Source organism: Anastrepha obliqua, chromosome 3 (assembly GCF_027943255.1).
Source record: "Anastrepha obliqua isolate idAnaObli1 chromosome 3, idAnaObli1_1.0, whole genome shotgun sequence".
NCBI classification, from domain to species: Eukaryota; Metazoa; Arthropoda; class Insecta; order Diptera; family Tephritidae; genus Anastrepha; species Anastrepha obliqua.
The window spans coordinates 1179617-1195765 of record NC_072894.1 but is presented as its reverse complement, the minus strand read 5'-3'; the positions used below and the strand labels follow the sequence as shown (position 1 = coordinate 1195765).

At 39.8% G+C, this 16149-nt stretch overlaps 1 protein-coding gene across 2 annotated transcripts in view; it reads right to left on the bottom strand.

The window, feature by feature from the left end:
- Positions 1-10447, bottom strand: part of LOC129242443 (protein trachealess) — a 63139-nt gene extending 52692 nt beyond the window's left edge. For both annotated transcript variants that reach the window (XM_054879075.1, XM_054879076.1), the window contains exon 1: positions 10122-10447. In XM_054879075.1, coding sequence (XP_054735050.1) covers positions 10122-10447 — 326 coding nt within the window. The remainder of the gene's footprint in view (positions 1-10121) is intronic.
- Between the last annotated feature and the right edge of the window lie 5702 nt (positions 10448-16149).

Below are 16149 nucleotides of genomic sequence, written 5' to 3'. Positions count from 1 at the left end.
TGTATGTGACCGTGGAACGAATTAGGAGCGATTGCGATGAACCATCACTGTTGCTCAAACGGCAATAGCAAAGCAAAAAGCATAGCAACAGTTAAAGCAACAGTAGAAACGAAGAAGACGAGCGGCCAAGAAGTTCGCAGCCTATTTGCTACTCTCCAGGCTGCCTGGCCGAAACGCCGGTGTAGATGGCAGATGGTGTGAAGTGCAATCAAGGGGTGTGCGCTCCGCACTGCACAGCCAGCTTTGACTTTTGCCTTTCGTCCGCTTGGTCGCGCCCGCCCCTGAGCGCAGTATGACGGTGCTTCGCGTTGCTTTCAAGCGCCGCAATTCGCATCACATCCAACTCAAAGCAATTGCCTCACCATGCCGCTATCATCATCATTATTGCAAGCATCTTCATCATAATTTCTTGAATTTTATTTCACTTTTGGTTGCATTTTCAGTTTTGCCTTTACCGGCTGCTGGCTGCTGGCTGCTTGCTGCCTCCTGCTTTCTGTTGTGGTTGTTGCTTTGCATAGCTGTAGCTGTGAATGCGATTCTTGCTGATTTCTTGTTGTTGGTCGAGTACTTAGTGCCCGGTCACTCACCAATCACGTTCGAAAATAAATTGTGGAAATTGTGATTCGCATTTTATGTGGAATGGAGTAGTAAGTAGTTTGTTTCGCATCCCAGTGCAGGGACCCTCCCATTCGCACCATAATTTTACAATTGTACTTTGTGCTTACGTGTTTATGTAGCGATATGTAAGTATGCATGGCTGCGTGCGTGTGTGTGTGAGTGTGTACAGGCTACGACTACTTTACTCAAATTAGGCTTTTCATCAAAGTGCCGAAGAAAAAATAGTCGCTGATTGACGATATGGCCAAAGCGCTCGATTCGTTAATGTTCGATGAGCAAGTAAGTGCGATTTATTTCTTCACCACAGCACATATGTACATATATACATACATAGGCACTTATACCTGTACACTTCAGTAAATCTCATTGAAAAATATTAGTAAAAGCCACAAAACTATTTGATTAACTTAAAAGTTCAGGGAAGTAAGTGACTTTGTGTTGAAATGAAAGTTTTGAATTTCAAATTTACTGTTCAAAGCGTATTTGGTAGAGAATGTATGTATGTATGGATGTTTGTACGTACTTTTCAATAACTGCTAAAACTGAGTATAAGATTCTTTCAGTGTGTAGCATATGAAACATTAACGAATTGACTGTAATTGCAGAAGAAGAATGAACGGAGAGACGAAATGGAACTTAAAATCGCGAATACTCGCGGAATATGACCCACCAAACATTGGCAGCTTACATTTTTAATATAATGTCTGTCATCTTTTTTTACTTACTTATTTTACTTATACGCTTTGAAGTAAGCACTCGTATTTCCTCTGATCTGCTGCGGTCGGTCGCATTGCCGCGCCGCAGCGGATAGCAGACTATAGGGGACGGGAGAGGGTAAATTCGATTTGCAGTGCAACATTCGTCGAGGTAATAACTCAGGTGATTATAGTAATTATGCGTTCTGACGCGATGCAAGTACGGATAACGCTATTTCGATATAATTGAAAAATCCTGATAGACTCTTATTATGTATCGCCGAGAATGGAGAATGAACGGACAGATGGATGGATGGGCGGAGGGGCGAGTGGACTGTGTTTGATGCAAGTGGCTATCATTGGATTCTCATTCCGTCGAGCCGAGGGAGTTGGAAGGATGTGAAGCGTTTTCTCACTGTGGCAAACGGTTACCAACCTCTCTATTTCAAAGTTGAACATCAATAAATGCAATAATGACAAGGAGCTTACGGTAATAGACTTGGTGCAACTAATCAACAGTCAATTTGTTTGGGTTTTCTGCTTTGGGAGCCTGTTCAATCTAAAAGTCGAACATAAGTTTGTAAGGCGGATTTGCTTTTAAGTGGACTTGCTCGTCTTACATAAAAAAACATGTGTAGAGAACGAAAGCTTTTGGTTGTATTGATTGCGACACAACTTAGCAGTCGATGTATTTTGTATTTGCTTAACAAATTTACACCGATATACTATTGAATACATTTTAACAAAAGTTTTAAGTTCGATAAGTCTTATATTTTCAAGAATTTCGGACGGTGGCATGGATTTGAGAGGTCTAAATTTCAATTACTCTTATTCCGTCTGAATTTGAGTAATGGTCTAGGTTTTGTTGACTCCTGCATCGGCCGATTGGCGACTCCAGAAATAGCATTATTTGGTCCCCATTCATAAATTGACAAGAATAAAGTTTTAGCATCTGCACGTACTATTCAATCGGCTAACTTGCCATGATGACTTGGCATCCGCAACTAAGCAACTAGTTGAAACGACGTGGTGGCCACAGGCTGTCAACATCGAGTTTCCCTAACTGAAAGCCTCATATATTACTAACACATAAAGTTCAATCGAATAGAATAAATCCACTGGGGCCATAAAACATGAAATTATTGAAAATATTGCCCCTCGGCAGGCAATGGTAAGCCTACGACTCTATTCCCGCGATCAAAAACCCATCAACCGGCTCTCCATTCGCGGAAAAACAGCAAGATGCACACCACAAATTAGAGGAGAAGCTCGGCCAAACACAAAACAAAGGACGTATGCGCCAATTATATATTTTTGGTGTTTTTCATTCAACAAATCGTAATGTTCCGTTCTCTACTTCTAAACTACGTTGAATATTTTAAACTGGGTTGCGAGTTGAATGGAAATTTAAAGATACGCTAATGAAAAGACCGATGTAGACTTTTAGGCTCTTCTTGTAAAACTTTGTCGGCGTTCTGCTGAGTGTTAAAGTTTTATCAAACCTCACTGAATTACTTCTTTAGCATCTCTTGTTATTTTCGAAAAAATTTAGTTCACTACCAATTATTATACTTATTTGCAATGCTATGACATGGTTTCATGGTTAGTGGTGCTCATCTCAATTTTGCCTAAGGAAAGTACAATAATATTTTACCGAACCTACAAAAAGCAAAGAAGAAAAATTTTCCTAAATCTGGCTTAATCGGTTTAATAAATTTTGTTATTTAATTCGTTCCTCTTTTAAATGCAATCACGCATTTGCATTTTATAAATTGGACAACTATCGCACGTTTAATAAACTTTCGTAAATAATAATAACGCGTATTGGGAAAACTTAAAATTTTGAAACAAACTACATTCAAATGAAATTGGATTTAGATATCAATTGAGAAGGTTTGAATTGTAACTCAGTAACGAAATTTCACAAATCGGACACCCAATATTATATTTGTGATGTGCGTCTTGATATTTTTCCACAATTGAAAGGACCTACAGTTTTATGCCATCTCCAAATGGCAGAGGGTTATTTTATACGGAGCTTTTTCAAGGCATTTGTGGTTTACTATGTACTTAAAAACTTAACACAAAAAGGGACATTATTAATTCGACCGGTTGGTATAAACTTACTTTTTATAATATATTTAGCGACGTTCCCTTAAATCGATTACAGATTTGCATCATTTCTCATCTTCTTCTTCTTAATTGGCGTGATAACCGCTTACGCGATATTGGCCGAATTTAACAAAGCGCGCCAGTCGTTTCTTTCTTGTGCTAACCGGCGTCAGTTGGACACACCAAGTAAAGCCAAGTCCTTCTCCACCTGATCTTTCTAACGCAGAGGAGGCCTTCCTCTTACTCTACTACCACCAGCTCGTACTGCATCGAATTCTTTTGCCTACTTAGTCCAAAGTACAACTTATTGGCAAGAGAGATTCTACGTTGGATTTCCAGGCTAACATTGTTATAGGTGTTAATGCTGGTTCCTAAATAAAATGTCAATGTCATCGGCATACGCCAACAGTTGTACGCTCTTATAAAATATTGTGCCTGAGCGACTAAGTTGTGCGGCTCGTACGATCCTTTCCAACATCAGGTTGAAGAAATCACACTACAGCGAGTCACTCTGTCTGCATCCTCGTTTGATATGAAACGGCTCGGAGAGGTCCTTCCCAATTCTGACGGCGCTGCTGGTGTTGAGCAACGTCCTCTTGCAAAGCCGTACTAGTTTTGTGGGGATACCAAATTCAGACATCGCGGCATACAAGTAACTCCTTTCCGCACTGTCGAATGCAGCTTTGAAATCGACGAAAAGATGGTGTGTGTCGATTCTCCTTTCATGGGTATTTTTCAAGATTTGGCGTATTGTGAATATTTGGTCGATTGTGGATTTTCCAGGTTTAAGCCACACTGATAAGGTCCTTTTTACACAATACGCTCGCTAGAACCTTATAGGCCATATTTAGAAGACTAATTCCGCTATAAATGATTGCAGGATTACCCTTCTTATGGATTGGGCAGAGCACACTTAAATTCCAATCGGCAGGTTTGCTTTCATCCGACCATACTTTGCTTAGAAGCTGATGCATGCACCTTATCAGTTTCGCGCCGTTATGTTTGAATAGCTCAGCCAGCAGTCCGTCGGCGCCCGCGGTTTATTCTCACCTCGTCATGATCGGGTAGCGGAGCAACAGTTCCGTCGTCAACGATAGGGGTATCGGGATTTCCACTATTCAACAGGTTCGAGAAGTGTTCCCTCCATAATTTAAGTATACTCTGGATGTCAGACGCCAGGACGCCAGATTGTTGTCTTTGTTCTTACAGGAAAACGCTCCGGTCTTAAAACCTTCTGTAAACCGCCGAACTTTCTAGTAGAATTTTCGGGTGTTGTTCATATGGGCCGGCATCTCAAGCTCCTCGCGCACACGTGTTTCGGCCTCTCGTTTCTTCTTTCGTATAATACGTCTCTCTTCATTTTTAGTTCCCGGTAGTGATCCCACATGGCTCGCGTTGCGCCCAATCGCAGCATGACATTCCTCGTCGTACCAACTGGTCTTTCGGGCTCGCCGGAACCCAATTTCTTCTTCGGCAGCGGTACGTAGAGATTGCTCGTGCATGACGGATTGTTAGGCAGTACTCTCTGAGAGCAGGAGTGAGAGTAGAGTGGCGAATCTTGCAACGAGGTAATGATCCGAGTCGATGTCTTTCACTACATGATCGACCTGATTTCGCGATTTTCGGCCAGGAGACAGCCAGGTAGCTTGGTGTATCTTCTTATGCTGGAATCTGGTGCTGCAGACAACCATATTTCTGGCCCCGGATGTTTCGTAGTGCAGGCTGAAATTTCTTACAGTGGGACCAAAAATTTCCTCCTTGCCTACCCTGGCGTTGAAATCGCCAAGCACTATTTTTATATCGTGGCGGGGGCAGGGTTCATAGGAACGTTCCAGGCGAGCATAGAGTAAATCTTTGGTCGTATCGGCCTTCTCTTCCGTCGGGGCGTGGGCGCAAATGGCCGAGATGATAAAAAATCACGCTTTGGTGTGGAATATTGCGAGACGCTCATCCATCGGAGAACGACAGTACTTGGCGACGAAGTCTCTCTCCCACAACAAATCCAACATCGAATTTGCGCTCCTTTAGATGGCAGCTGTAGTAGACGTCATAAGGTCCTAAGTTTTTCCTGCGTTGCCCCGTCCATCGCATCTCTTGAATGGCAGTGATGCCAGCCTTTACTCCCACGAGGACATCAACCAACCGGGTCCCCCCAGTAAGGGATCGGACATTCCAGGTGCATGCCCTCAAATCGTTATCCTTAGTTCGTTTTCATTTACCGTTACCCTATTCATAGGCTAATTTTATGTTATTCGTGGTAAGATATTGCTTTATATAAATTTTGCATTGGCAATGGAACGTGAGGGTATTGTTGGAAAAACATATTAGAAAATTGCATCGGAATTAGGTTTATTATATATATATGCATAATTGGCGCGTACACCATTTTTGGGTGTTTGGTTGAGCTCCTCCTCCTGTTTGTGGCGTGCGTCTTGATGTTGTTCCACAAATGAAAGGACCTCCAGTTTCAAGCCGACTTCGAACGGCAGATATTTTTTATGAGGAGCTTTTTCATTGCACTCGGAAATACACTCGGAGGTTGGCCATTGCCTGCCGAGGGGCGACCGCCCCATCGAGATTCGAACCTAAGTTCTCTCTGAATTCCGAATGGTAGTCAGGCATTACCCAATTCGGCCACAGCGGCCGTATTAATATCAATGGTATGTTAATAAAAGTTTCAAAAATAAGCTTCCACTGAGACAAACACGTGTAATGTCCGTAAAAATTTCATCAAGTAATTGCAGAATTTTGCCTTCCCTCATTAAGGATAACCGACGAAGTTCGGCCCTATAGTCTGCCAGCGTCGGAACATAGGTGGGCCGCGAGTAGACCAGGCAAAAGCTATAAGGCACGGTTGTTGTGATTGTAGGTTAAGGTTCCAACTTTTGTTGCAGTCTGATATAACTTTATGACACAGTACACGCTTAAGTCACAGTTTTGGATATGATGAATCATTGATTGGTGATAAGGATAAATAATAATCAAAAAAAGATTGAAATTAATTTATTATAATATGCTTTATAATAACTCATCAATGTTCTCATGCTTTATTCGTATATAATTTGTTTTCTCTGTACATCTAATCGATCTATTGTCAGATTTTATAGAAGTAATTGAACATATACTATACATTTATGGTATTACTATTTGAGTAAAGACAAACAAATGTTTGTACGATTCATGTCCAACAAATTTTTAAAATTTCGTCTGGGGGGGTTTGAACCCTGCATGGGCCTGACGGACGGTAAAGATTCCACCAAGCGTAATGCTCTGGGGATGCATGCCATTAAACGATGTTGGAAAATTTCACTTCATCGTATTTACTTCCATCGTGTGAATGAATTTATCCTCCATGTAGGCAGAACCACAAAACATTGGTTTCAAACAAACCATATTGTTATCTTGAACTGCCCTCCGTCAAGTCCAGATCTTAGCCCTATCGAACCTTTATGAACACTTGACGTAACTAAGTTCTAATTTAAGTTAATACCTGGCGTTCGAACCAATAATGGCCACTTTCGCGTTGACTTTTGCGCAGTAACAAATAAAAGTTAATAAAAACAATGTGGAAACTCTACAAAGTTCGAATGCTTTGTTTCTGAATGTAAAATGAACCGCCTTTCATGGAATATCTTTATAAAGAAGAAGTTTACAATGAGTTTGAAATATAAATACTTGTTTGTATCGCGCGATAACTACTATATGGTATATATAAGTAGTATATGCAAATGAGAAGAAATCACAAGAGTATCAATTAATAGTGGCTAGGGCGAGTTTTGCGGCTATTGAGGAGATAAAAACCGAATCGATGAGAAAGCTCAAGGATATACCAAAAAGTGCATATCAGAACAGCGTCAAGGATTGGAAAAAACGCAGGCACAAGTAATATATATTATATCTGAGGGGGACTACTTTGAAGGAGATAAAATATAAATTGATGAATAAATAAATATTTTTTGAGAAAAATGAAAATTCACCTTATTTTTTGAACACCCCTCATATTTGTAGGCTGCACCCTATGTTGGTGGACATATGATAAATAATAGACTATCTTCTATCTACGAATGTATGTCCCGAAGAAGATAAGTATCATATAAAGCTGCCATTGAATTCTCTAACATTTTGTAATGTGTCTAAATTTATCACTTTTACTATTTTCATTAAACTGGCAACCTTGTCTAGAAGAGAACAATCAGCTGACTCGAGCAATCAGCTGTTGGCGAATAACTGTATTAACTAACAACTCGGAAATCAAACAAATTTCAATAAATACTAAATAATACTAAAAAACATTGATAGAGATAAATAAATTTTATTATCGATAATTTCTACGTACATTTATTATTAAGAATCACAAAATGAAGATATGGCAACCCTGATTCTCACGCCGCTCTCAATTTACGGGAGGCGGAAGCTTAAGCATCTAAGATATGCAGCTTCTTAGTAAAGTTAAGTTTTATCTAACACAGCTTTCCATATAGCAGATTGAGCACAATATTCAGTTAAGTAAAGTTAAGTTACGTTACGTAAATTAACTCTAGACTAACTGTGCTCGGCGGCCGTCATAGCCGAATGGGTTGGAGAACTCGGAGTTCAGAGAAAACGTAGGTTCGCATCTCTGAAAGAACAAATTAAGAACAAATTTTTTCTAATAGCGGTCGCCCCTCGGCAGCAAATCTCCGAGCGCATTTCTGCCAACAAAAAGCTTCTCTTAATAACCAGTTGCCGTTCGGAGGCGCCATTAATGTAGGTCCCTCATCTTGAAAAAGGGCGTAAGCGTCAGTTCTGCGTATGTAGGTACGTACGTATAACTGAGCGCTTAGACCTACATCGATTTGTGGGAAAATTTACCAACATATTGTAGTTTTCGAATACGAGTATTTGAAACATTAAGTATTATATGGTAATAAAGGGTGATTTTTTAAGAGCTGTAGGAAAGTTTTTTTCCAAAAAACACACGTTTTCAGAAAAATGCATGCATTTTTATTTAAATCGATAGTACAGTCCATATAATTTATTGTTTGAAGATTATTTCATGCAAATGAAGATCCGCTTCAAATGGTCCATCCGCTTAGTCCAATTTTGGCATACTCTTTGCAATGTTTCGGCCGGTATCTCACATATAAATGCTTTAATGTTGTCTTCCAATGCGTTAATTGAAGCTGGCTTGTCGGAATAGACATGAGCTTTAACATAGCCCACAAAAAATAATCTAAAGGCGTTATATCGCACGACCTAGGTGGCCAATTGACAGGTCCCGAATGTGAAATAAAATGTTGACCGAACTCGCCTCTCAACAAGTCCATTGTTACGCGTGCTGTGTGGCATGTGGCACCGTTTTGCTGAAACCACATGTCATGCAAGTCAAGCTCTTGCATTTTGGCCAAAAAAAAAGTTGGATATCATTGCACGGTAGCGCTCACCATTCACAGTTACGTTACGATTCGCAGCATCTTTGGAGAAGTACGGTCCAATGATAGCTCCAGCCCATAAACTGCACCAAACTGTGACCTTTTCTGGATACATTAGTAGCTCGCTCTTGCAATTCTTCTGGCTGATCTTCACTCCAAAATCGACAATTCTGCTTATTTACGGACCCATTGATCCAGAAATGAGCTTCGTCGCTGAACACAATTTTTCGATAGAAAGTGGATATTTGGCCAACTTTCCAAGAGCCCATTCACCAAAAATTCTGCGTTGCGGTAGGTCGTTCGGCTTCAATTCTTGCACCAGCTGTATTTTGAAAGGTTTCACACCTAAATCCTTTCGCAAAAATTTTCACCGCGTTGTGTAACAGAGGCTCAATTGCTGCGAACGGCGATGAATCGATAATTGATGGTCATCATTAACACTGGCCCATACAGCTGTGATATTTTCTTCAGTTCGCACTCTACGTAAGCGTGTCCAATAGTGTAAATGTGGTTCTAAATTTAGTCACAATAGCTCGAATAGCTGGTTCAGTGCGTCGATTAAACTGACCATAAAATGGAAAAAGCGCGCAATAAACTTTCTTAACAAAACACTCATTTTTATAATAAAATTCAATGATTTGCAAGCGTTGTTCGTTTGCAAGACGATTCATGGTTAAATTATAGACCAAACTGGAGATGTTTGACAGTGAAACAAAACACGAAACGTGCGTCAGCTGTTTAAACCAACTGTTTAAAAAGATAATATGTAGCTAAAAAATCACCCTTTATAACTCGCACCTTTAGAAAAAATCGTTTTTACTAAATTATATTTACTTATGTAACTAAATGAGTATAATTATTACCCGCGTGACGGGGTTTTCTAAATAAACCTTAATAATTCTTTGGGACTTAAGTTACTTTTGAATGATATTCACGTAAAATCTAGCAACAAACAAAGGCGTTGTTTTGGCAAGAGACGCAGATATGTGTACAGTATATATCTACATGTGTATGTACATACATACTATATATAGAAATTTAGGGTACTAACCTATTTTCGATTCTATATTTTTTAGTTCAGTTGCGGTTCAGATACGTGTTCGATTTGGTAAAAACCTTGCTTTGCTTCAAGCTGCATGCACAGATGTACATATGTGAAGTGTGTTTTTACATACATACATACATAGGTACATGCATACTTGATGAGAGTTCTTCTATATCTACATATATATGCACATAGTGTATGGGATATTGAATGCCAAAAATATTTATGGCTTGAAAGTACCTGTAATAAGGAAATCCTTGCGGTACATGTAAATCCATAGGCATACCAGTCGGACTCAGGTGGTGGGAGTGATGCGTGTGATGGGAGTGGTGTGAGTGAGGGTGGTGGTGTGGATGGTGGTGGGAGTGGTGGTGAGCCGCAGCTGCTATCTGATGGTGATGCGGGTGGTGATGGTGATGCTGGGCAACTGCCGCCACATTCTGGACATGTGCCGCTGCTGCTGCTGCGAATCCAGCGTCGGCACCGGCGGCCGTTGCAGCCATGGCGTGGTGACCTAAAACCGCTGCCCATGGTGACGCCACAAAACCACTGCCTGGGTGATCCATTTTTCAAAAAGCAGCAGTCAAACACTTTTACTTTTCAAATTTGTTACAAGTTTCAGTACACTGCACCGGGCACACTTTTGAAAATATTTGCACTCGTTTCACTATTGAATCATTAACAATTATCTTCCACATATACTTTAACTTGTCAGGCAATGCTAACGCGTGGATTTTACAAGGGGCACTGTTATTTTTTTATATATCTTTGACATATTTTAATTCGAATTCCTCCACTAAAACCGGAATTTGTATTAAAACGTAGACGGTCAAAGGTCAAGCGACTGCAGTTTACACTTGATAATATTTTAATTTGAACGGCCAAGACGCACTTGGAAGTATATATGTATGTATGTGTGTACATCCTCTGCTGTTCATAGCCATGCATGCGAATATGTAAGGCGGTAAATTTGCCAAAGGCAAACACTTAGCGAATGAAACGATTTAACGAGTCGAGTTGCCGACGGAATATTCACATTACCACTCGTTTAATGGCGGACGCCTGTTGTTTTTTTATCGAGTTGTGCTTGTGTGTCGAGTTCTCGCAGACCGAGGGTTTATTGCGCTGCACGGTTCGGTTGAATTCGAACGCCTTTTTTCCGCGTTCACCTCTGCACGGCATGAAAATTGGCGATAAACTATCCGCCTCGCATCAGGAAACATGGTCGCCACTCATCTCATCAAGCGTAGCATCCATCGTAGTGGTAGCTGCTGTGCCGTGTGGCAGCCAGAGTTGCCTCGCTGCATTTACGTTTTAGCTGCAACATCGTTTTGTTGTTGTTATCAATTTTGCCAGCATCATCGTCGTCATCGCCTTCATCATCGCAGTCGCTGTGGTTGTCGTTGTTGGTGTTGCTATCGATGTACATACATACATATGTACGTACAGTAGTCGTCGTTTCGGACGGCGCAGTAGTCGGGCCAGCAACAACGACTTATGCAAGGTGGCCAATTGCTGTTGTTAGTATTGGTATTGCTGCTGGTGAGACGGTAAACCTGCCCCAACGAAAAGAGGGGCTAACGCGAGTTTACCAACACAGTAATAACGTCGATGCCGACTAGACGGGAGTAACAGCACAGCATCTCACCAACAGCACAGACTGCGGCCAACCGCACCGCAAGGCTCGTCAGCTAGCACAGCAAAGGTGAGAGGCAAAACAAAACAAGCAAAATGTCTCAGAAGTTTGCAGCTATCGCGGATGCGAATTCGCTGCAACAACGAAAAGGTAACTAACTGCTTGCGGCAAGGCCAGCTACAAACCAGTGATGTGCCAATAGCTACGCCACCGGTAGCACCTTCAAGTGCAGCCCGTCGTTTGCTCAGGTGTGCATCTGAGGGGTAAAGTGCTTGCCGTCTTGTGCCTAAATACGCGAATAGTTCTTTGAGGGATGTTAGAACCTTTATATCCAAATAATAGACTTTCTGTTTATCAAAATACTCCAACTAAATGGAATGTATATGTCTGTACAGACACATCTTTTACTGTTTTGTTTATTATGCTATGTTTTCGACAATCTTCGTGACTCGTAGCTCCGGATTAGGCGTGTGCTATACCCAATGAAGGCTTCGAATATTCCAATATAATACTTCGCTTGAAGGTGTAAGCTAATCAAAATGAGCAGTTGGTTATGGCAACGCTTCGATTTATAACAGCCATTCTGCGGTTGAAGGTTGGTCTACAAATTTTTAGCTAAGTTTAGTTCTGGGAACTTGATGTTATTGTTGGAGCATTGGCTTTCCTTAATAAATCAATGTTCTATATAACAATCGTATACCAAAACATAATTATTAAATATTTAGCACTAAACATTTTAGAATGTGTCAATACCCATGCGGAATCATTTTGGTAATCGAAACTGATTAGTCTCGGCCTAATAAAAACGAAATTTCAAAGTAATTCTCGTAGGTGATTTAATACATTTTTCCAGCCAATAAACTACAAGTTTTTAGCAAATTGATTAGGTTGCAGTGATACTATGAATAAATGCATGCTCTTAGACATCCAAATAGATTTTCATATGTGTGTGTATAAACGCTAATATGTGTGTATGCGAGTATTTTGCAGAATAAGAGGCAAAGAATTATTACGTGGGCACGAATTTGACAAGCAATGACGCTGGAGCGCCACTTGTCACAGCATTACAATATAATAAATTCGTGATTGCCGCTATGACTGCACGAGACGAGACGGGACAAAACAGAGCGGGATGAGGCAAGTGAAACTTACGCAAGCTACTTTAAAAGGCTCCCACGGGAGAAACTCACAAACAAGCGATATTGGGTGGAAAGTTTTTTTGCGGCCCAACATATTGGCTCGCGATGCTCGATTCGTCTGCGTGGTGGCGTAATGGTCACAGTTGCACTCAGATGAATACCAGTAAGTCGCAATCAATTCTACAATTCGTATTGTAAGGATCGTCTGCGAAATTGAGATATTCTCCATGTTGCCGAATAGGGAATCGTGCTGGGTCAACGTATTGTTTGTTTACAGTGCGCCGCACTGCTTAAAGACACCTCCGCCGCGTCGAGTTGGGTGAGTTGGCCGAATGCACTGAGCCGCTCGTTCAAGTCATACTCATACATAGGTTGACAAAACGTTTTATGGAACGTGGTTAGCGTGACTCTGTTTTTGCTTTTTGTTTTATTTCACCAAACAATTTTTTCCTTCGTACAACAATAAATAAATAAATAGAAAACTTATGTTAGCAATTTTCTCATATGATTTCTTCGATATCGTTGTGATTGTGTATTTGCACATATGTATGTTTGTGTGTTTCATACGTGTTTTTATCTAGGCTGCAGAATAAAAATGTTCTTGCATGTGGACTTACAAGCATATGCACAATATATTCATGGGATATATTTTCCATTTATTTTAAAAAGTGTGTGTATATATGTACATGTATGTAGGTACATACAAACGCGCTTAAAAGTTTGGTGCTTATAAAAGATTTTAAAATAGATGAACTATTAAATGGACTCCAAATTTTATTCAGGACTCTTTCTGTGTGGAGGTGACAAATGTAGTTTTGTTAACTTACGCGAAAACTTTCTGAAAATGTTACCGGTTCATACCTATAAGTTCACGTCTATGTGTGTATGTGCAAATGTATGTATATCTTTTCTTCTAGAGACTCTTGAATAAACTCTAGCGGCAGAACTCGGGAGTTATGGTGGCACTGGTTAGGGCAATTCATTCCTGAGAGTAAATCTTCGGTGGAGGATACGTTCCGAGTGATATGTGGTTTACTCTACAGTGGACACACAATCGTAATACTCTTCACTTGGTTAAGTAAACAACGACCCGAGTGAAGTCTACAAGAAGCATTGCCCTGGTGGATGCGATTGCGCTATTTATAGAACCAACTATGCGAATTTTTCGTAATTCGGATATATGAACTAGAGAAATATAGCATTTCAGCAACAATAGTTCGTAATAAATAAAAGTGAAGGATTAAGGTTCGGATTCTGGTATGTGACGTGTGTATTGATATATTGCGGCCTCGAAGCTGCAGCGCCTGCTCTTTTCATAAATTGGAAAGAAGTTATACTTGTACTTCTTCATAGTGCCTATGTAATCGTTTTTCTGAAAGCATCCATAATGAATTAATATTTATTGAGTTTTTATTAGAAAGCAGTTTAATAATTACTGGTCCTCGCCGATGTTCATAATGTAAATATACCTACGCACTTACTTAGGGACATATATACGTATGATATATTATATTGGGTCAATGGTTAGCTCGAAAAATAATAAATAATATAGAATTGGTGTCGGCTATTTGGCAGCTATATTTTAAGCTTAAAATGTATAGGTATAATAAGTAGATATTTTATACTTTTAAATCTGATACTTCCTTTTATTGGTTTGTGATTAAAGTTTGTGTACGTAGGTACCGCCGGGTTGACAGGGTTCTTTTTCAAAAGCAGAATGAAAAGGGTAATTGAATGGAATGAAATATTTTCCTGGAGTTAGTGTACAATCTCTGTTCGACATTCCCTGCTTCTCACCAGAGAGGTGAGAGTACTCCGCTCTAAGGGTATCCCCTGCAGTCCACAATATATCAGATAGCATGAAGTGAACCCCGTGAGTGATTTTTTTATCTACTCCATGCCTACTCCAGATTACACATAATCAAAACTAGCATCGTCAAAGGTCTCCTCAATATCAGCAAAGACCCACATTGTGTAATCACCTGCTTCCAACCCACCTTTGAACTTTGTCACAAGGTCATGTAGAGCTGATTTGGGCGATTTTCCGCTTTGGGCCCACCAAAATCTTAGACTCAAGGTCAGACTGATCGGTCTGAAGCTTTTTGCCAGCCCAAAATCATCGCTTTTCGGCTTGGGAATGACGTTTACCTGACTTTCTACCAAACAGTGGGGAAGTGGTCAAATGCCAGACAAACCGTAAAAACTCGTATTAGAGCAAAATACACACGGGCAGCTGAAAACCTGTAAATTAATATTTTTAAAATATTTTCCTTCAAATATTGCAAAAGTACTGGCTGAAGTAGATTTTAGGGTAACTGGGTTTTGGATTGGTCATAAGCGGGAATGGCCACAAAGTCAAAGGCACAAGGGGCATAAAGCATTTGGGAAAACCGAAAACCTTTGAAAATACTTTATTAATAGTAGCTCGCTGCAGTAATGTCATTTCAGCTTTTTTCCAGCCAGATCTGGCTGTTTTGGAAATGAGATTGTGGGAAAAATTTCAAAACAGCGGGCGGCGGGAATTCTAGCTTTTTTAGCAAATTGAAATATATATTTTTTTAATTTTACTTTTTCTCAATTTGGTGAGTTGTTTCTATCCCATTTGACGATTGAAATGCTAAAAATGTAAGTCTATCAGTAAATTATCGATATTTACTTCTATCGAAAGAATTCCCACCTATGTAAATTTACGCGTCTTCCATCGCTAAAATTGTGAAATTCGTTTGCCACACAACATAAAAGTTAGCGATGCCGAAAGAAATTTATAAGCAAAAAGTGCGAGAAGTTAGGCAAGTACAATGGGAAAATGTCGACGACACGGTTAAGTTCTGGAATGAAGTGGAGAGGGTTTTTAGCCAAGTGAATTTGGTTAAATCCAAAATCCGAAATAGGATGAGCGTTGATACGTTAAACGCTATATTAAGCATAAGGTTTATATTTTTATCTATTTTTACATTAGAAATTAACTTATCTAAAATTTTAGGTATGGGCTGCACCGAGAAAACAAATGCTGTTTTGATTACCAGCTACCGCCCAGCTGTCTGAATAAAATAGAACAGAGAGAATATTATGCGAGCGATAACTAAGATATTGAAAATCTAGTACTATTGGATAAATTAAATATTCTTGAATAAAAAATTCAATATATAAAAATCAGCTTTTTTTCGACTTTTTTCCCCGTAGATTCAGCTTTTTTTTAGCTGTTTTCTTGAGTCGATTCAGCTGTTTTGGCCTAACAAAAAATGACATCACTGGCTCGCTGTAATATTGCAAAAGAACTTACCAGTAGAGTAACAGATTGTTTAATCGGCATAAAAAACTGGTTACATTTTTTCTAAGTGTATTTCTGTCATGAAAAAGCTCTCCACAAAAAATCATTTGCCGTTCGACATCGGCTTAAAACGGTAGGTCTCTCCATTTGTGGAACCACATAAAGACGCACACCACAAATTATATTATATATATATAGCGAATTGAAATTTCTAAAGGAGCT